The sequence below is a fragment of the Salmo salar genome, chromosome 06 (assembly GCF_965601325.2).
Source record: "Salmo salar chromosome 06, fSalSal1, whole genome shotgun sequence".
In the NCBI taxonomy this organism is placed as follows: Eukaryota; Metazoa; Chordata; class Actinopteri; order Salmoniformes; family Salmonidae; genus Salmo; species Salmo salar.
The window spans coordinates 37,821,127-37,841,919 of record NC_138296.1 but is presented as its reverse complement, the minus strand read 5'-3'; the positions used below and the strand labels follow the sequence as shown (position 1 = coordinate 37,841,919).

Below are 20,793 nucleotides of genomic sequence, written 5' to 3'. Positions count from 1 at the left end.
CCTCTCTCTTTCATTCCCTGTTTTCCTCTCTCCACCTCTCTCTTCCCCCTCTCCTCCCGCAGGTGGACACCCTGACCCTGGAGCTTGTGGCAGAGCGCGGCATGGCCCAGAAGAGTGAGAATGCGCGCCAGCAGCTGGAGAGGCAGAACAAGGACTTGCGGGCCAAGCTGGGCGAGCTGGAGGGCTCTGTGAAGAGCCGTTTCAAGGCCTCCATCACCGCCCTGGAGGCCAAGATACTGCAGCTGGAGGAGCAGCTGGAGCAGGAGGCTAAGTGAGAAACACAGCAACTCTCTTATAACAACTCCAAACATTATAAGACAAGGTGAAATAGGAGACCATGAGGGCTTTAGAACAAGCTCAGCCCATTGGAAGAGAGGTTCTTGAATGTGATTTAAATGTTAATGTGATCAATGTAATGAGTCAAAAGCAATCTTAAGAGATGTACTTGAAGATCTATGACTGACAGCCTTTGTTACAGTGCGGTTCCTGTGGCGCTCTAACTGTCCTATGACCTCATTCCTCTGTCCTCTCAGGGAGCGAGCAGCGGCCAATAAGCTTGTGAGACGGACAGAGAAGAAGCTGAAGGAGGTGTGCATGCAGGTGGAGGACGAGCGCCGCCATTCCGACCAGTACAAGGAACAGGTGAGAAGCTTGTCATGGATGTTTGGACGTCCCAGATATTAAGCAACAATATGTAACTTTTTGGGAGACTTAACCAAATTAACATAGAAATGTGAGTTATAGATATTTAATTCTCATTGAAAACAAGTCTAAGAAGCGATAGATCTGTTCTATGTGCTCTATTTCTATGCTTCCCGTTCTTAAGTTTAGTTTTTGCGTCTTTTACTTTCGGTTTTGTACAACAGCTGAAAATATATAGATTTTTGCTTATGGATTCTCTACGCAATGACTGCTTGTTTTGACACAAACCGAAATTAGGCGAATTCTGCATAGTACACAGCTAAAGAAGGAATTCTATCCAATTCAGTACAACTTGCAAAGGTGGGACAGGATTGGATAGGTGTGAAGTTGGAGTCTTTCCTACAGAAGGTTCTTTCCAGTAACCTTTGACTGTTCATCATTGTTGATGTCTGTGACTCCTGGCTGAGTCAGATGGAGAAGGCCAACTCTCGCATGAAGCAGCTGAAGAGGCAGCTTGAGGAGGCTGAGGAGGAGGCCACACGTGCCAACGCCTACCGCAGGAAGCTGCAGAGGGAGCTGGACGATGCCACTGAGGCCAGCGAGGGTCTCAGCCGTGAGGTCAACACACTCAAGAGCCGCCTCAGGTATTTAGAGCCCCCCCACACACACACACAAACTCTAAGATGATATTTTTCACACAAACAGTTGTGTATATTGGCCAAAATGATGGTCCTCGTTACTAATACCTCTCCACCTCTCCTGGCCCCGTCTGTCCCCTGTAGGCGTGGAGGCCCCATCAGTTTCTCCTCCAGCCGCTCAGGCAGGCGTCAGCTGCAGGTGGAGGGAACATCGCTCGACCTCCTATCCGACGATGAGGTGGAAAACAAGCCCACGGACGCCAATGCCAACGAGACGCCAGCAGCTCCCCAACCAGAGTAGAAGCCCTCCCTCCAGCCCACACGCATCATGGCCTCCGCCCCCACAACCCTTACCCCTCTCCTCCTAACCCTAGACACCAGCAGTGGACCCCACTACTCTGCCTTACCCCTCTATGGCAAGCTGCAGGGCCAAGCAAATCCATTATCTCCTCCATATGAATATACTGCACATCAAGCCTTGGATTTGTTTTTAACATCAATTGCAGATAAAAGTGCATTTAAATTACATAGGAGTCTGAGTGTGCATAAGCACTCGAAAACAAATAACAGGAAAACAAATAATTATGTTAAGCTACTTCCCTGGAACACCCATTAGAATCAAACAGCCTCTTTAGCTAGAATTTAACCACTGTCATTTCAGTTGGTTTACTGGCACACAGGTGGACGACTGCACACAAGTCGGTATAAACATGTGTCTTTGATGATTGTACAGGATTGGACCAGGATATGTAAAACAAAGCACAGCATAAGCGAGGAAATTATTTTTAAATGGTAGCCTAAATGACGATCCCCCTGAATTTTTTTTCTTCATCAAAACCACCACTGTCATAGAGATACTGCAATCCACTTCGTTTAGTATAAAATAACTATGTGAATAACTATTTGGTAGCAGGTTTGTAGTGATTGTACCACGCCATGTTGCCTCAGCATTTCCCCTATAAAAATGACCAGCAAAATACCCTATTAACTTTATCAATATAACCTTGTCCAATAATCCACCATTTTATATTTGACATATCAATCTACTTTAACTGGTGTACGATAATGTGTGAAATTAGGTTTGTCAGACTTGGAGCAAAGGCCCTTTTTTTAGGAAGACAGCCCAAATGTGTGCTTGACATACTACAATATTGCTATGTATAATTCTGCCTATTCAGTTATGTTTTCTGTACCATGTACAAAATGCTTAACACAAAATGCGTAAGGTTTCTTTGACATCTCGTGTCACCTTAATATGAATGCATTACAAATGGCTGAATAATATTAGCATGATTTACAGAAGGGTAATTTGTGTTTTATTTAAGTTTTGAGTGTTAGAGCATTGGTTTTAATTCAGTGGTTCAGGGTAGAGCAATCGATCAATTTGAATATGCACACTTGTTGATGCCTTGATTATTAAATGTTAAACATAAATTACCATTTTGTAAATGACTAATTACATATTTGAGGCCTTTATTATTATTTTAAATCATAACAAATTGGGGGGAAAAGGTTTCTGTTTCTTTTGACACTTCTCAATAAAGACATGAGGGGAAAAAAGTGTATAGTGTTTGAACCAGTTTCATAGCTTTAGTGTCATATTATACCATAAGCACCTCTCCCATCGTGTTGGTGTGAACCAGTGTTATAACAGAATGATTTATGGCGCCTTCTGTCTGCCAGGCAGAAAGTAGGATTTCATTGGGTTCAAAGCTTTAACATCCTGAAGGTTGTTATTATTAGTGAACTATTAGTGGACCAGGTATTCATCATCTCCTTTTATTTCTTGTATTTCTAGCCTTTTTTTGTTATTGTTGTAAAAGACCAATAAACATATCCATTCTAGAAAATTATTTTTTTTCTTCTGTATTTCTTGTGCAACACGTTGATGTCCTCTTAGTCTTGACCCACAACTACTGTGGGAAAGACTGTCTTCCAAACTGATCTGTGATGTATGGTCTGTTACATTGCAATTCATTATTCCATTACTTTATTATATTTGTGGTTACATTCAAATCCTGAGGGAGTGCGTAGATAGACTGTGCACAGACACACAATATTGTTGTAATATTATTAACTTTTTCCACTTTTTACTCAACATGAATGAATGATAGAGATTGCCTCTTATACAGTGCATTCGGAACGTATTCACACCCATTGACTTTTTCCAAATTTTGTTACGTTACAGCCTTATTCAAAAAGGATAAAAAAATTACAAATCCTCATCAATCTACACACAATACCCCATAATGACAAAGTGAAGACAGGTTTTTAGACATTCTAGCAAATTTATACAACATAAAAAACAGAAATACTTGTACATGATTGTACATGATTTGGAAAGGCACACCTGTCTATATAAGGTCCCGCAGTTGACAGTGCATGTCAGAACAAAAACCAAGCCATGAGGTCGAAGGAATTGTCCTCCATCATTCCTAAATGGAAGAAGTTTGGAACCTCAAAGACTCCTAGAGCTGGCTGCCTGGCCAAACTGAGCAATCAGGTGAGAAAGGCCTTGGTCAGGGAGGTGAACAAGAACCTGATGGTCACTCTGACAGAGCTCCAGAGTTCCTCTGTGGAGATTGGAGAACCCTCCAGAAGGACAACCATCTCTGCAGCACTCCACCAATCAGGTCTTTCTGGTAGAGTGGCCAGACGGAAGCCACTTCTCAGCAAAAGGCATATGACAGCATGCTTGGAGTTTGCCAAAAGCCACCTAAAGACTCTCAGACCATGAGAAACAAGATTGAACTCCTTGGCCTGAATGCCAAGCGTCACATCTGGAGGAAACCTGGCACCATTTCTACGGTGAAGTATGGTGGTGGCAGCATCATGCTGTGGGGATGTTTATCAGCAGCAGGGACTGGGAGACTAGTCAGAATCGAGGGAAAGATGAACGGCACAAAGTACAGAGAGATGCTTGTTGAAAACCAACTCCAGAGCGTTCAGGATCTCAGACTGGGGCGAAGGGGTCAACTTCCAACAAGACAACGACCATAAGCACACAGCCAAGACAACGCAGGGGTGGCTTGGGGACAAGTCTCTGAGTGGCCCAGCCAGAGCCCAGACTTTAACCTGATTGAACATCTCTGGAGACCTGAAAATAGCTGTGCAGCGATTCTCCCCATCCAACCTGACAGAGCTTGAGAGGATCTGCAGAGAAGAATGGGAGAAACTCCCCAAATACAGGTGTGCTAAGCTTGTAGCGTCATACCCAAGAAGACTCGAGGGTGTAATCGCTGCCAAAGGTGCTTCAACAAAGTACTGAGTAAAGGGTCTGAATACTTATGTAAATGTGATAGTTAAGCTTTTTGTTTTCTTTATACATTTGCAAAAAATTCTAAAAACCTGTTTTTGCTGTCATTATGGGGTAGATTGATGAGAAGAAGAAAAACAATTTAATCCATTTTAGAATAAGGCTGTAACTTAACAAAATGTGGAAAAAGTCAAGGGGTCTGAATACTTTCTGAATGCACTGTAGGTACAGTTATTAACTACCATGTACAGTAAAGGAAAATGAATTGCACTAGGTAGGTGAGATGTTTTATATTTATATAAACAGTGGATAGCTGTTTCTTCTGGTGGTCTAGGGCAGCCTGATGGTGGTCTAGGGCAGCCTGATGGTGGTCTAGGGCAGCTTGATGGTGGTCTAGGGCAGCTTGATGGTGGTCTAGGGCAGCCTGATGGTGGTCTAGGGCAGCTTGATGGTGGTCTAGGGCAGCTTGATGGTGGTCTAGGGCAGCTTGATGGTGGTCTAGGGCAGCTTGATGGTGGTCTAGGGCAGCTTGATGGTGGTCTAGGGCAGCTTGATGGTGGTCTAGGGCAGCTTGATGGTGGTCTAGGGCATCCTAATTCGATGAATCTGATGTTTCTTGGTGTGCGGTAGGTGCTACTCCAGGTGGTCCCTGAGCGCTGTGCCCCTAACGATGGGTTCTCCTGGTGCTTCTCCTAGTAGTGAGGGGCCTGGTCTCCTTCACCTGCTCCACTACAATGAGAAATGACAGGGAGATCTTACATGTACATACAATGTCTGGAAAATAACACATACAGAGGGATTACAGGTTAAAGGGATAACTCTTAATGCGTGGTCAATTAATCATCTTTCTAGCTTTGGTGAACACTTTTTTTTTTCTTGATGACTCATTGTCGTGATTGACTCCATTTGTGGCATTCTTCTCAAATGTGTGGGCTAGAGCCTTACCTGCAGACATAGAACAGGATGTAGGCAGTCTGTGCCGTTGCCCTCAGCACAGTGGCCTCATCTGTCCTCAAGACATGTGCGTCATCCAGGCAGAGCCACCCACTGCCACGGCTGTCCAAAACATCACTGATGTAGTGGCCTAGGGAACAAGGGAAACAGAATAGAGTGTACATTAAGCTTTCAGAATTGTGTGTGCGTGCGTGCATTTTACCTGTACACATGTTGTCTCCCAGATGTGAGATCACACTTGACAATTTGTAGATATTGTCTGGCTGGTGTCTCTGTAAGGAAACACATTTAATAATAGGATTGTTATTTTGTCTACAGGATAGGGGTGCCTTCTATAACTGCCTTATCTTGATCCGCCCACTATCTCAACTGGATGGAATTATGTTATCTATCTCTCTCTCTCTATTTCTCTCTCTCTATTTCTCTATTTCTCTCTCTCCTCACCAGAGCGGCTGCCTGCTGCTCTTTCTCACTGTCAGCTGGTTTCTCTAGCTGGTCAGAGGAATTTGAAGCTGGTGGGGGTATATCAAATATAGTGTAAATGCAAACCAGAAAGTGAAGTGGAAACCTATCAACAAATATACTCTTAACTTCAGCTTCTGACTTGCTTTCCTCAATAGTCCTGTTTCATGAGAGGGTGTTCTGCATGATGTCAGTAACACAATGTCCTACCTGGTCTATCAAGGGTGCCTTTCGGGGAGTTTGCAGGTGTGTTGTCCATGTTGTTTTTCCCCATGGAGCTTGCCCTGTGTAAATTGATGGCATTGAAAAGAAATATCTAGTGTGTTAAAATCATGGTGTGTGTTGGCTACCCAATGTGCAATGTCCCCAAACAGAGTCTAAACCAACCTGGCTCCATGCTGGACAGGGGCTGTCGCCCCACATACGGCTGGGAGGGTCAGTTCTGCAGGGATGGATATGGGATCATCCACCTTCTCTGGCTCCCAGTTGCCTGCAGTAAACCGCTTGATATGAAGCATTAGGACCCTGCTCAGAGACAGACAGGCATTCACACACACAGACAGACGGACAGAGGCAGACAGGCATTCACATAAACAGACGACCAGGCAGGCATTCACATACACAGACGACCAGGCAGGCATTCACATACACAGACGACCAGGCAGGCATTCACATACACAGACGACCAGGCAGGCATTCACACAGACAAAGGCATCAGTCTTGTACTCAAATCAATAACCCAGTTTGGTGAGTTAGATCAGGACTGTCAATTGTAATCTGAGGGACTCACCGGGGCAGCGTGAGGAAGTGCCTAGTCACAGATGCCATGCTGCCTGAGCACACCCTGCATGCACACTCTAATGCAGATGGCTAGGTAACAAAGCATAGCAATACAATTATGAACATGACATTAATGATAGTGTTCCTTGACATACTCACTAACTCTTGGTTGAAGCTAAGTGCTGACCTTAAAGTAGAGGTCCAGGCTGTGTGTCAGGTCTTGGCTCAGGTTCAGTGACAGGTGATTGTAATCCTCCTGACCATACACTATAACTCCACAGCTTCAGAGGTACGGAGAGAAATGCATCAGCTCTCCAACACAAACCTTTTGATCCCTCTACACACTAACTATCTTAATGCTTTACCTCTGTATCCTGCATGTTATGCTGACATTAAACCTCCTCACAAATGTGATGAAGACATCAAGGTACACCATATACAAATGACAGCTGTTACCTGGTGCAGGTACGGAAAGTCTTCAGCTTGAATTCTAACTGCTTCACGGGGCAGGTGTATGGCTCTGGGGAGCCCTTTAATGCCATATCCTCCTCCTTCAGCTGAAAGAGGAGGAGCAACACACATTCATGGGCATCCTAAGAGAAGAATGGGAAAGAAACAGAAAATACATCAACAACTACAACTGAAACAGAGCTAAGGAAAAAGATTGTCACGTGTCCCAGGTTTATTGTTAAGTGAGTCTTTTAGCATATAATATCTTACCTGTTCACCGTCGTCCTCATAGTCCTCATTGACAACGGAGAGACAGCGCTTGACTGTTTGAAGGATTTTCATCTTTTCCTTTTTCTTAGCATTGACAGTGCCTCCAGAAAGCCTTGCCTGATGTAACTCGGCAAAGCAGCTGTGGAGGGAGACAAAGAGCATGCATTCAGGTTTCACTCTCTCACTTTGGCCACAGATTAACTCTGTGCTTCTACTTTAGCCTCTGATCAAATATGATTCAACTGATTCCTGATTGTGACAGGAAATCATCTCTGGTGTTAATCAGTAGCTGAGTTGGGTGTGGTTTTATCTTAAAAATCATATGAGGCACTAAGAGTGTACAAAAGACAGTATGTATACATACATACATACAGTACACTGAACAAAAATATAAATGCAACATGTGAAGTGTTGGTCCCATGTTTCATGAGCTGAAATAAAAGATCCCAGAAATGTTCCATATGTACAAAAAGCTTATTTCTCTCAAATTCTGTGCACAAATTTGTTAACATCCCTGTTAGTGAGCATTTATCCTTTGCCAAGATAATCCATCCACCTGACAGGTGGTATATCAAGAAGCTGATTAAACAGCATGATCATCACACAGGTACACAGGTAAACCTTGTGCTGAGGACAATAAAAGGCCACTCTAAAATGTGCAGTTTTGTTACACAACACAGATGTCACAGGTTTTGAGGGAGTGTGCAATTGGCATGCTGACAGCAGGAATGTCCACCAGAGCTGTTGCCAGAGAATTGAATGTTAATTTCTATACCATAAGCCATCTCCAACATTGTTTTAGAGAATTTGGCAGTACGTCCAACCGGCCTCCCAACCGCAGACCACGTGTAACCACACAAGCCCAGGACCTCCACATCCAGCTTCTTCACCGGCGGCATCGTCTGAGGGGGTGCTGAGGAGTATTTCTGTCTGTAATAAAGCCCTTTTGTGGGGGAAATCTCATTCTGATCGGCTGGGCCTAACTCCCCAGTGGTTGGGCCTACGCCCTCCCAGCCCCACCCATGGCTGTGCCCTTGCTCAGTCGTGAAATCCATACATTATGGCCTAATGAATTTATTTCAATAGACTAATTTCCTTATATGAATTGTAACAGAGTAAAATCTTTCAAATTGTTGCATGTTGCATTTATATACACTGCTCAAAAAAATAAAGGGAACACTAAAATAACACATCCTAGATCTGAATGAATGAAATAATCTTATTAATACTTTTTTCTTTACATAGTTGAATGTGCTGACAACAAAATCACACAAAAATAATCAATGGAAATCCAATTTATCAACCCATGGAGGTCTGGATTATGAGTCACACTCAAAATTAAAGTGGAAAACCACACTACAGGCTGATCCAACTTTGATGTAATATCCTTAAAACAAGTCAAAATGAGGCTCAGTAGTGTGTGTGGCCTCCATGTGCCTGTATGACCTCCCTACAACGCCTGGGCATGCTCCTGATGAGGTGGCGGATGGTCTCCTGAGGGATCTCCTCCCAGACCTGGACTAAAGCATCCGCCAACTCCTGGACAGTCTGTGGTGCAACGTGGCGTTGGTGGATGGAGCGAGACATGATGTCCCAGATGTGCTCAATTGGATTCAGGTCTGGGGAACGGGCGGGCCAGTCCATAGCATCGATGCCTTCCTCTTGCAGGAACTGCTGACACACTCCAGCCACATGAGGTCTAGTATTGTCTTGCATTAGGAGGAACCCAGGGCCAACCGCACCAGCATATGGTCTCACAAGGGGTCTGAGGATCTCATCTCAGTACCTAATGGCAGTCAGGCTACCTCTGGCGAGCACATGGAGGGCTGTGCGGCCCCCCAAAGAAATGCCACCCCACACCATGACTGACCCACCGCCAAACCGGTCATGCTGGAGGATGTTGCAGGCAGCAGAACGTTCTCCACGGCGTCTCCAGACTCTGTCACGTCTGTCACATGTGCTCAGTGTGAACCTGCTTTCATCTGTGAAGAGCACAGGGCGCCAGTGGCGAATTTGCCAATCTTGGTGTTCTCTGGCAAATGCCAAACGTCCTGCACGGTGTTGGGCTGTAAGCACAACCCCCACCTGTGGACGTCGGGCCCTCATCCCACCCTCATGGAGTCTGTTTCTAACCGTTTTGAGCAGACACATGCACATTTGTGGCCTCCTGGAGGTAATTTTGCTGGGCTCTGGCAGTGCTCCTCCTGCTCCTCCTTGCACAAAGGCGGAGGTAGCGGTCCTGCTTCTGGGTTGTTGCCCTCCTACAGCCTCCTCCATGTCTCCTGATGTACTGGCCTGTCTCCTGGTAGCGCCTCCATGCTCTGGACACTACTCTGACAGACACAGCAAACCTTCTTGCCACAGCTCGCATTGATGTGCCATCCTGGATGAGCTGCACTACCTGAGCCACTTGTGTGGGTTGTAGACTCCGTCTCATGCTACCACTAGAGTGAAAGCACCGCCAGCATTCAAAAGTGACCAAAACATCAGCCAGGAAGCATAGGAACTGAGAAGTGGTCTGTGGTTACCACCTGCAGAACCACTCCTTTATTGGGGGTGTCTTGCTAATTGCCTATCATTTCCATCTGTTGTCTATTCCATTTGCACAACAGCATGTGAAATTTATTGTCAATCAGTGTTGCTTCCTAAGTGGACAGTTTGATTTCACAGAAGTGTGATTGACTTGGAGTTACATTGTGTTGTTTAAGTGTTCCCTTTATTTTTTTGAGCAGTATATTTGTTTAGTATACATAGATAGATAGATAGATAGATAGATAGATAGATAGATAGATAGATAGATAGATAGATAGATAGATAGATAGATAGATAGATAGATAGATAGATAGATAGATAGATAGATAGATAGATAGATAGATAGATAGATAGATAGATAGATAGATAGATAGATAGATAGATAGATAGATAGATAGATAGATAGATAGATAGATAGATAGATAGATAGATAGATAGATAGATAGATAGATACATACATACATACATACATACATACATACATACATACATACATACATACATACATACATACATACATACTGTCCATACTGTCCATACTGTACATACATACCACAGGAGGTTGATGGCACCTTAATTGGTAATGGCTGGAGCGGAATCAGTGGAATGCTATCAAATACATCAAACATATGGTTTCTATGTGTTTGATGCCATTCCATTTGCTCCATTACAGACATCATTACGAGCCGTCGTCCCCTCAGCAGCCTCCACTGACACATACATTGAGGCGGGACTTGTGTACTGTAACTATAAGCATCTAGATGGGTGGGTCAGTGTGTGTACAGGTGGGACAGGAGAGTGAAAGCGAGGCTGTATACCATAGCAGTTTAGAGGAGGGGGAGGAACTCCAGGTGTCCTGCTGTCTCAGGATGTCTCTGCAAAATGCTGGCAGCCCCAGCAGGCACTGCAGAGCAGAGTTCATGAAGCAGGTGTTGCCAATATTAGGCAACCTGTGGGAAAGAAGCCATCAGTTACACACTAATATCTGAACAGTGGACCAAAGGTAAACTAATGAATGGATTTGTAAGGCATGAACGCAAGATAACTCTGAATACCACACAGAATTATTTAAAACAAAAAGCAGAGCTCAGAGATAAGAGTAGGTGTGTGTGTGTAGATGTGTGTGTGTTTTACCCGAGGAGCTTGGTGTTGTCTTCGCCCTCGCCTGTGCAGCTCTGCTCCCCCAGCTGGGTGCTACTCTTGCTGAACAGGTTTGGGAGGCGAGCCATGGCTTCCCGAGGCCTGACCAATGGCCTGGAGGAAGAGAGACTGGTTAGAGGCCTCAGAAGCAGTAGCTCGACACCAATCGGTCTGTTTGAACACTGTTTTAATGTACAAGCATACAGATATTCCTTACCATGTCATGGTGTGAGTGACCACTCTTATGTAGAGTCGAGTGAGATGAAGGTGGCTATTGTCTACAGTACTTACCTCTCCAAGGAGACAGAGGAATCCCTCAGGTCAATGGAGGCCTCTGCAGAGAGAGACCGAGAGACGGACAGCGGTAAGAAAGAAGGTTTGTCAAAGATGAATTGAGAAAAATAGCACCAACAAATGGCACCCGTTTACAGACCTGCGATGCCAGCAAATCGGGGTACCATTCTCTTTGTCTGTGGAACATATGCCCCCACCTCTTTGACCTCAGAGCTCATAAGATCTCTGTAAAGACACACAGACATATGCATTAGGTTAGCTATATTATATTGGCTTTTTCATTTCAATTCAATGGTGTTGGTTGGCATGAAATTTGATGTCAGGCTGCAGTACCTGGCAGTCTCACTGTCTTTGTTGGTCTCTCCATGGTGGTCCAGGGGGTTTGGAGAGGAGGACTGGGGGGCAGGGGAGGAGACGTGGGTTGTGGAGGAAGGGCAGGCAGGACTGGGGGGAGTGGCAGAGGAGGATGACTGAGTTGAGACAGCCAGGGAAACAGAGGAAGCACTAAAAGGGGAGGAGGTCTGTGATCCTTCCTCTGAAGAAGAAGAAGAAGAGACAGATGACATGTGGAGAGAGGAGAGGGAAGAGAGGCTGAAGAACTTGGAGAGAGTGGAAGGGGATCTGGCAGGGGATCCAGGGGGTGAGGGGGATGCAGCGCCGATTGGAGTTCGGCCAGACAAGGGGTCGAGGGGTGTCAGAGATGTTGTAGACGGTTTCAAATGGAAAGAAGAGACAAAGGAAGAATCAAGTTGGTGGTGATCCTTTACGTTCTTCTTCTCCCGGTTTTTCCAAACTGACGCAGTTACCATGCTGGCATCCAATGACGTCAGTTTGGGTGGGATTGGGAACGGCGATGGACAGCGGCTCCCAATCCCGAGGCGAACTCTGCACTTCTTTTTCTGTTTGGAGAAACATTATATAGCTAATATAGTACATAACAAATCAAATAAAAAGATCTTACTTGCTTCACAACAGACCTTGTTATATTTGAACTAGCAGCAAAGGTCACACCCAAACCACATGATCTGACCATAAAATAAAGAACTTGTCGCCCATTGTAACCATAGTTATACCCTCTGTCCCAAATCCTGCCATATGGGACACATAAATAGACAATGAAACAACTAGGAATAGCAGAAAAGAATAGAATATACTCTAAATTGTAACAGAATTAGATCAATTCTAGCCCAGACTAAACATATACCTTTTTACAGCAACACAAACATCCCATTTCAGTGTATTTGTAGACTATGCCTTATTTTGCAGAACATCAAAATATGTTGCCTATTTAACATTGTGATGTCATAACCAAATTATGATGCGCTTGACTACGCGTTACCAGCGTAAATAGCCAACAAATCACACAAACCAAAATGTTGAAAAATAATTTACAAAATGAATTGATCGTGTATTCAGAGTTGTTCCTATTTCATAAAATATACAAAATAACTAGGTTCTTGCCAATAAACCTGTTTTTTTATTGAGAAAACATTTGTCTTCTCTTTCTCCCATGCTCCCTGGGTCACTGACGCATGATTGTATGGGATATAGTAAGAGGCTAGGAAATTCGAAGTACTGTCTATCAGAATCAAAATAACTTTTATTGCCCAAGTGGCCTACATTCACACATTCACAGAATTTGACTCGGTGAATTGGTGCTGCCAGCAATAGACAAATGTAAAGACACATTTACAGCCTATACAATATACAGTAAACATAAAACATATTTATTAGCTTCTATCTTCTTAAAATACTTTAGAGTAATATTTTATTATGGAAAGTAAAATGCCTATTTCACTTCAGTTGACGCTGATCTGATACAGATCGAACGTATAGCTTTGCAATGGTTGTTAGGATGACCTTTGAAAAAGAAAAGGAGAGCCGCACTCTCTTGCTCAGACTCAATAATTGAATAACCTAATATCCAACGTTCCGACCGACAAGCTGTCTTCATCATTGTATGTTAGGAGGACCTCTGACCGTACCTCATTGAAAAGGTGCCACTCTGCCTAGTGACTGTAAACTAAACAAAAATACTAACGTTAGTACATTTGTTGTATATTTGCTAGATAGCCATATTTGCTAGACAGCCATTTGTTGTATATTAGCTTGACAGCCATATTACTAGCTAGCTAGCTAACTACGTTATCTATTTTAGTCTATGCAAGTCTAGTTGGACGATTAATCAGCAATATTCTAGCAGACCTTTACTAGCTAGGTCATAACGAGTGAAAATGGCTAGCTAGCTACATCATGTAAGGTAAACCGCAATGTAAAAAGTTGGGCAATTCAAACAGTCAGTGTTAGCGAGCAACTTTTTGGTTGCACTGTGTTTAACAATTAAAGCAAGGCTGAACAGCTTATTTTTGGTTTCAACAGGTGAAGGTACTGAAGGAGAAGATAACTTCCCAGTGTCTGGACAGAAGCTCATATATGCTGGCAAAATCCTGCAAGATGACACACCTATTAAAGACTACAAAATTGACGAGAAGAATTTCGTTGTAGTTATGGTATCGAAGGTACATTTCCCTAATCCATTTTACTTGGACTCATAATGAGCTGCACCCACCTGTTTTGGGTTACATGATTGTCGGCATAGATGACAGTAACAGCCTGTTTATATCTCCTCTGGAACTAGGCAAAGTCTGCCACAGCTGCTTCAACACCTTCCTCAGAGGCACCCAAGGCCCCTGTCCAGGACTCTGGGTCGTCTGCGGGCCGGCCCCTGCAGCCATCCCTATCCCCCCAGAGGAGCCCACACCTCCAGTCGCAGAGCCCCCAGCTCTGATGTCCTCTTAGTCTTTCCCACAGTAGTTGTGGGTCAAGACTGTCTTCCAAACTGATCTGTGATGTATGGTCTGTTACATTGCCATTCATTGTTCCATTACTTTATTGTATTTGTGGTTACATTCAAATCCTGAGGGAGTGCGTAGATAGACTGTGCACAGACACACAATATTGTTTTAATATTATTAACTTTTTCCACTTTTTACTCAACATGAATGAATGATAGAGATTGCCTCTTATACAGTGCATTCGGAACGTATTCACACCCATTGACTTTTTCCACATTTTGTTACGTTACAGCCTTATTCAAAAAGGATTTTAAAAAATTACAAATCCTCATCAATCTACACACAATACCCCATAATGACAAAGTGAAGACAGGTTTTTAGACATTCTAGCAAATGTATACAAAATAAAAAACAGAAATACTTGTACATGATTGTACATGATTTGGAAAGGCACACCTGTCTATATAAGGTCCCGCAGTTGACAGTGCATGTCAGAACAAAAACCAAGCCATGAGGTCGAAGGAATTGTCCTCCATCATTCCTAAATGGAAGAAGTTTGGAACCTCAGACTCCTAGAGCTGGCTGCCTGGCCAAACTGAGCAATCAGGTGAGAAAGGCCTTGGTCAGGGAGGTGAACAAGAACCTGATGGTCACTCTGACAGAGCTCCAGAGTTCCTCTGTGGAGATTGGAGAACCCTCCAGAAGGACAACCATCTCTGCAGCACTCCACCAATCAGGTCTTTCTGGTAGAGTGGCCAGACGGAAGCCACTTCTCAGCAAAAGGCATATGACAGCACGCTTGGAGTTTGCCAAAAGCCACCTAAAGACTCTCAGACCATGAGAAACAAGATTGAACTCCTTGGCCTGAATGCCAAGCGTCACATCTGGAGGAAACCTGGCACCATTTCTATGGTGAAGTATGGTGGTGGCAGCATCGTGCTGTGGGGATGTTTTTCAGCAGCAGGGACTGGGAGACTAGTCAGAATCGAGGGAAAGATGAACGGCACAAAGTACAGAGAGATGCTTGTTGAAAACCAACTCCAGAGCGTTCAGGATCTCAGACTGGGGCGAAGGGAGTCAACTTCCAACAAGACAACGACCATAAGCACACAGCCAAGACAACGCAGGGGTGGCTTGGGGACAAGTCTCTGAGTGGCCCAGCCAGAGCCCAGACTTTAACCTGATTGAACATCTCTGGAGACCTGAAAATAGCTGTGCAGCGATTCTCCCCATCCAACCTGACAGAGCTTGAGAGGATCTGCAGAGAAGAATGGGAGAAACTCCCCAAATACAGGTGTGCTAAGCTTGTAGCGTCATACCCAAGAAGACTCGAGGGTGTAATCGCTGCCAAAGGTGCTTCAACAAAGTACTGAGTAAAGGGTCTGAATACTTATGTAAATGTGATAGTTAAGCTTTTTGTTTTCTTTATAAATTTGCAAAAAATTCTAAAAACCTGTTTTTGCTGTCATTATGGGGTAGATTGATGAGAAGAAGAAAAACAATTTAATCCATTTTAGAATAAGGCTGTAACTTAACAAAATGTGGAAAAAGTCAAGGGGTCTGAATACTTTCTGAATGCACTGTAGGTGCAGTTATTAACTACCATGTACAGTAAAGGAAAATGAATTGCACTAGGTAGGTGAGATGTTTTATATTTATATAAACAGTGGATAGCCTACAGTGGTGTAGGCTGTTTCTTCTGGTGGTCTAGGGCAGCCTGATGGTGGTCTAGGGCAGGTTGATGGTGGTCTAAGGCAGCTTGATGGTGGTCTAGGGCAGCTTGATGGTGGTCTAAGGCAGCTTGATGGTGGTCTAGGGCAGCTTGATGGTGGTCTAAGGCAGCTTGATGGTGGTCTAGGGCAGCTTGATGGTGGTCTAGGGCAGCTTGATGGTGGTCTAGGGCAGCTTGATGGTGGTCTAGGGCAGCTTGATGGTGGTCTAAGGCAGCTTGATGGTGGTCTAGGGCAGCTTGATGGTGGTCTAGGGCAGCTTGATGGTGGTCTAGGGCAGCTTGATGGTGGTCTAGGGCAGCTTGATGGTGGTCTAGGGCAGGTTGATGGTGGTCTAGGGCAGCTTGATGGTGGTCTAGGGCAGCTTGATGGTGGTCTAGGGCATCCTAATTCGATGAATCTGATGTTTCTTGGTGTGCGGTAGGTGCTACTCCAGGTGGTCCCTGAGCGCTGTGCCCCTAACGATGGGTTCTCCTGGTGCTTCTCCTAGTAGTGAGGGGCCTGGTCTCCTTCACCTGCTCCACTACAATGAGAAATGACAGGGAGATCTTACATGTACATACAATGTCTGGAAAATAACACATACAGAGGGATTACAGGTTAAAGGGATAACTCTTAATGCGTGGTCAATTAATCATCTTTCTAGCTTTGGTGAACACTTTTTTTTTTCTTGATGACTCATTGTCGTGATTGACTCCATTTGTGGCATTCTTCTCAAATGTGTGGGCTAGAGCCTTACCTGCAGACATAGAACAGGATGTAGGCAGTCTGTGCCGTTGCCCTCAGCACAGTGGCCTCATCTGTCCTCAAGACATGTGCGTCATCCAGGCAGAGCCACCCACTGCCACGGCTGTCCAAAACATCACTGATGTAGTGGCCTAGGGAACAAGGGAAACAGAATAGAGTGTACATTAAGCTTTCAGAATTGTGTGTGCGTGCGTGCATTTTACCTGTACACATGTTGTCTCCCAGATGTGAGATCACACTTGACAATTTGTAGATATTGTCTGGCTGGTGTCTCTGTAAGGAAACACATTTAATAATAGGATTGTTATTTTGTCTACAGGATAGGGGTGCCTTCTATAACTGCCTTATCTTGATCCGCCCACTATCTCTCTCTCTATTTCTCTCTCTCTCTCTATTTCTCTCTCTCTCTCTTTCTCTCTCTCTCCTCACCACAGCGGCTGCCTGCTGCTCTTTCTCACTAACAGCTGGTTTCTCTAGCTGGTCAGAGGAATTTGAAGCTGGTGGGGGTATATCAAATATAGTGTAAATGCAAACCAGAAAGTGAAGTGGAAACCTATCAACAAATATACTCTTAACTTCAGCTTCTGACTTGCTTTCCTCAATAGTCCTGTTTCATGAGAGGGTGTTCTGCATGATGTCAGTAACACAATGTCCTACCTGGTCTATCAAGGGTGCCTTTCGGGGAGTTTGCAGGTGTGTTGTCCATGTTGTTTTTCCCCATGGAGCTTGCCCTGTGTAAATTGATGGCATTGAAAAGAAATATCTAGTGTGTGAAAATCATGGTGTGTGTTGGCTACCCAATGTGCAATGTCCCCAAACAGAGTCTAAACCAACCTGGCTCCATGCTGGACAGGGGCTGTCGCCCCACATACGGCTGGGAGGGTCAGTTCTGCAGGGATGGATATGGGATCATCCACCTTCTCTGGCTCCCAGTTGCCTGCAGTAAACCGCTTGATATGAAGCATTAGGACCCTGCTCAGAGACAGGCATTCACACACACAGACAGACGGACAGAGGCAGACAGAGGCAGGCAGAGGCAGGCAGGCATTCACATAAACAGACGACCAGGCAGGCATTCACATAAACAGACGACCAGGCAGGCATTCACAAACAGACGACCAGGCAGGCATTCACATACACAGACGACCAGGCAGGCATTCACACAGGCATCAGTCTTGTACTCAAATCAATAACCCAGTTTGGTGAGTTAGATCAGGACTGTCAATTGTAATCTGAGGGACTCACCGGGGCAGCGTGAGGAAGTGCCTAGTCACAGATGCCATGCTGCCTGAGCACACCCTGCATGCACACTCTAATGCAGATGGCTAGGTAACAAAGCATAGCAATACAATTATGAACATGACATTAATGATAGTGTTCCTTGACATACTCACTAACTCTTGGTTGAAGCTAAGTGCTGACCTTAAAGTAGAGGTCCAGGCTGTGTGTCAGGTCTTGGCTCAGGTTCAGTGACAGGTGATTGTAATCCTCCTGACCATACACTATAACTCCACAGCTTCAGAGGTACGGAGAGAAATGCATCAGCTCTCCAACACAAACCTTTTGATCCCTCTACACACTAACTATCTTAATGCTTTACCTCTGTATCCTGCATGTTATGCTGACATTAAACCTCCTCACAAATGTGATGAAGACATCAAGGTACACCATATACAAATGACAGCTGTTACCTGGTGCAGGTTCGGAAAGTCTTCAGCTTGAATTCTAACTGCTTCACGGGGCAGGTGTATGGCTCTGGGGAGCCCTTTAATGCCATACCCTCCTCCTTCAGCTGAAAGAGGAGGAGCAACACACATTCATGGGCATCCTAAGAGAAGAATGGGAAAGAAACAGAAAATACATCAACAACTACAACTGAAACAGAGCTAAGGAAAAAGATTGTCACGTGTCCCAGGTTTATTGTTAAGTGAGTCTTTTAGCATATAATATCTTACCTGTTCACCGTCGTCCTCATAGTCCTCATTGACAACGGAGAGACAGCGCTTGACTGTTTGAAGGATTTTCATCTTTTCCTTTTTCTTAGCATTGACAGTGCCTCCAGAAAGCCTTGCCTGATGTAACTCGGCAAAGCAGCTGTGGAGGGAGACAAAGAGCATGCATTCAGGTTTCACTCTCTCACTTTGGCCACAGATTAACTCTGTGCTTCTACTTTAGCCTCTGATCAAATATGATTCAACTGATTCCTGATTGTGACAGGAAATCATCTCTGGTGTTAATCAGTAGCTGAGTTGGGTGTGGTTTTATCTTAAAAATCATATGAGGCACTAAGAGTGTACAAAAGACAGTATGTATACATACATACATACATACATACATACATACATACATACATACATACAGTACACTGAACAAAAATATAAATGCAACATGTGAAGTGTTGGTCCCATGTTTCATGAGCTGAAATAAAAGATCCCAGAAATGTTCCATATGTACAAAAAGCTTATTTCTCTCAAATTCTGTGCACAAATTTGTTAACCTCTATGGGCTATGTCCCACCCCTGATACACCCTATCAACAACAGGTGAAATATCAAGAGCGCCAAATTTGAAAACAATTAAATGTCATAATTCAAATTTCTCAAACATACAACTATCTTACACCCTTTGAAAGATAAACATCTCCTTAATCTAACCACGTTGTCCGATTCCAAAAAGGCTTTACGGCGAAAGCATAAAGTTAGATTATGTTAGGAGAGTACATTGACAATAGCTGTGTGTAATGTTTTGTCAATTCAAAGACAGGCGTCACCAAAAGCAGAAAACCAGCTAAAATTATGCACGAACCTTTGACAATCTCCATCAGATGACACTCCTAGGACATTATGTTAGACAATACATGCATTTTTTGTTCTATCAAGTTCATATTGATATCCAAAAACAGCGTTTTACTATGGCGTTGATGTTGAGGAAATCGTTTCCCTCCAATAACCGCCAGTCAATCAGCACAACAAATTAAATAATTACTATTCGAAAACATTGGTAAAATATTATATTGTCATTCAAAGAATTATAGATTTACATCTCTTGAACGCAACCGGATTGCCAGATTTAAAAATAACCTTACTGGGAAATCACACTTTGCAATAATCTGAGCACTGCGCCCAGAGAAATACGCTTTGCGATACAAACTAACCGCCATGTTGGAGAGATCTAAAATCGAAAATACTATGTAAATAATTCATTACCTTTGATTCTCTTCATCAGATGTCACTTCCAGGAATCCCAGGTCCATAACAAATGTAGTTTTGTTCGAAAAAGCTCATAATTTATGTCCAAAAAGCTCCGTGTTGTTAGCACATGATCTATGCCCTCCGGACTTGTCTTCATAAACGAGGGGGGAAAAATATTTACTTTCGTTCAAACATGTCAAACGTTGTATAGCATAAATCATTAGTGCCTTTTTTAACCAGAACATGAATAATATTCAAGGCGGACGATTGCATTCTCTTTTAAAACGCATTGGAACGAGAGTACCCAACACGAACTCGCGCGCCAGAGTCTAATCGGCCACCACCGTTCCAAGGCTCTTGTTCGGTCAGATCTCACAGTATAAGACTCAAAACACTTTGTAAAGACTGGTGACATCTGGTGGAAGCCATAGGAAGTGCTCAAAGATTAATAAGCCCCTGTGTGTTTCAATGGCATAGGCTTAAAGGTAATTCAACACATCAGGTATCCACTTCCTGTCAGAATTTGTCTCAGGGTTTTGACTGCCATATGAGTTCTGTTATACTTACAGACACCATTCAAACAGTTTTAGAAAATTCGGAGTGTTTTCTATCCAAACCTGAACAATAATATGCATATTCTAGCTTCTGAGTTGGTGTAGGAGGCAGTTAAAAATGGGCACATATTTTTTTCAAAATTCTCAATACTGCCCCCTAGCCCCAATTAACATCCCTGTTAGTGAGCATTTATCCTTTGCCAAGATAATCCATCCACCTGACAGGTGGTATATCAATAAGCTGATTAAACAGCATGATCATCACACAGGTACACAGGTAAACCTTGTGCTGAGGACAATAAAAGGCCACTCTAAAATGTGCAGTTTTGTTACACAACACAATACCACAGATGTCACAG

General features: G+C 43.9%; 1 protein-coding gene and 3 long non-coding RNA genes across 5 annotated transcripts in view; 2 read left to right on the top strand and 2 right to left on the bottom strand.

Annotated features, from left to right (window-relative positions):
- The window catches only part of LOC106601199 (myosin-10), a 62,268-nt gene extending 59,135 nt beyond the window's left edge, over positions 1–3,133 (top strand). For both annotated transcript variants that reach the window (XM_045720409.2, XM_045720410.2), the window contains 4 exons: positions 63–271; positions 534–642; positions 1,114–1,286; positions 1,425–3,133. In XM_045720409.2, coding sequence (XP_045576365.1) covers positions 63–271; positions 534–642; positions 1,114–1,286; positions 1,425–1,581 — 648 coding nt within the window. In that variant the 3' untranslated portion in view covers positions 1,582–3,133. The remainder of the gene's footprint in view (positions 1–62; positions 272–533; positions 643–1,113; positions 1,287–1,424) is intronic.
- Positions 3,134–3,253: 120 nt separating this feature from the next.
- LOC106601197 (uncharacterized) lies at positions 3,254–5,848 on the bottom strand. The gene is made up of 2 exons (XR_014392663.1): positions 5,482–5,848; positions 3,254–5,265 (listed from the first exon to the last, which is right to left on the bottom strand). It is a non-coding gene; the product is annotated as an uncharacterized LOC106601197 (long non-coding RNA).
- A 7,949-nt stretch (positions 5,849–13,797) lies between these two features.
- On the top strand, positions 13,798–14,378 carry LOC145879836 (uncharacterized). The gene is made up of 2 exons (XR_014392661.1): positions 13,798–13,937; positions 14,057–14,378. It is a non-coding gene; the product is annotated as an uncharacterized LOC145879836 (long non-coding RNA).
- A 145-nt stretch (positions 14,379–14,523) lies between these two features.
- Positions 14,524–17,818, bottom strand: LOC106596055 (uncharacterized). The gene is made up of 3 exons (XR_014392662.1): positions 17,525–17,818; positions 16,683–17,421; positions 14,524–16,466 (listed from the first exon to the last, which is right to left on the bottom strand). It is a non-coding gene; the product is annotated as an uncharacterized LOC106596055 (long non-coding RNA).
- Positions 17,819–20,793: the final 2,975 nt, after the last annotated feature.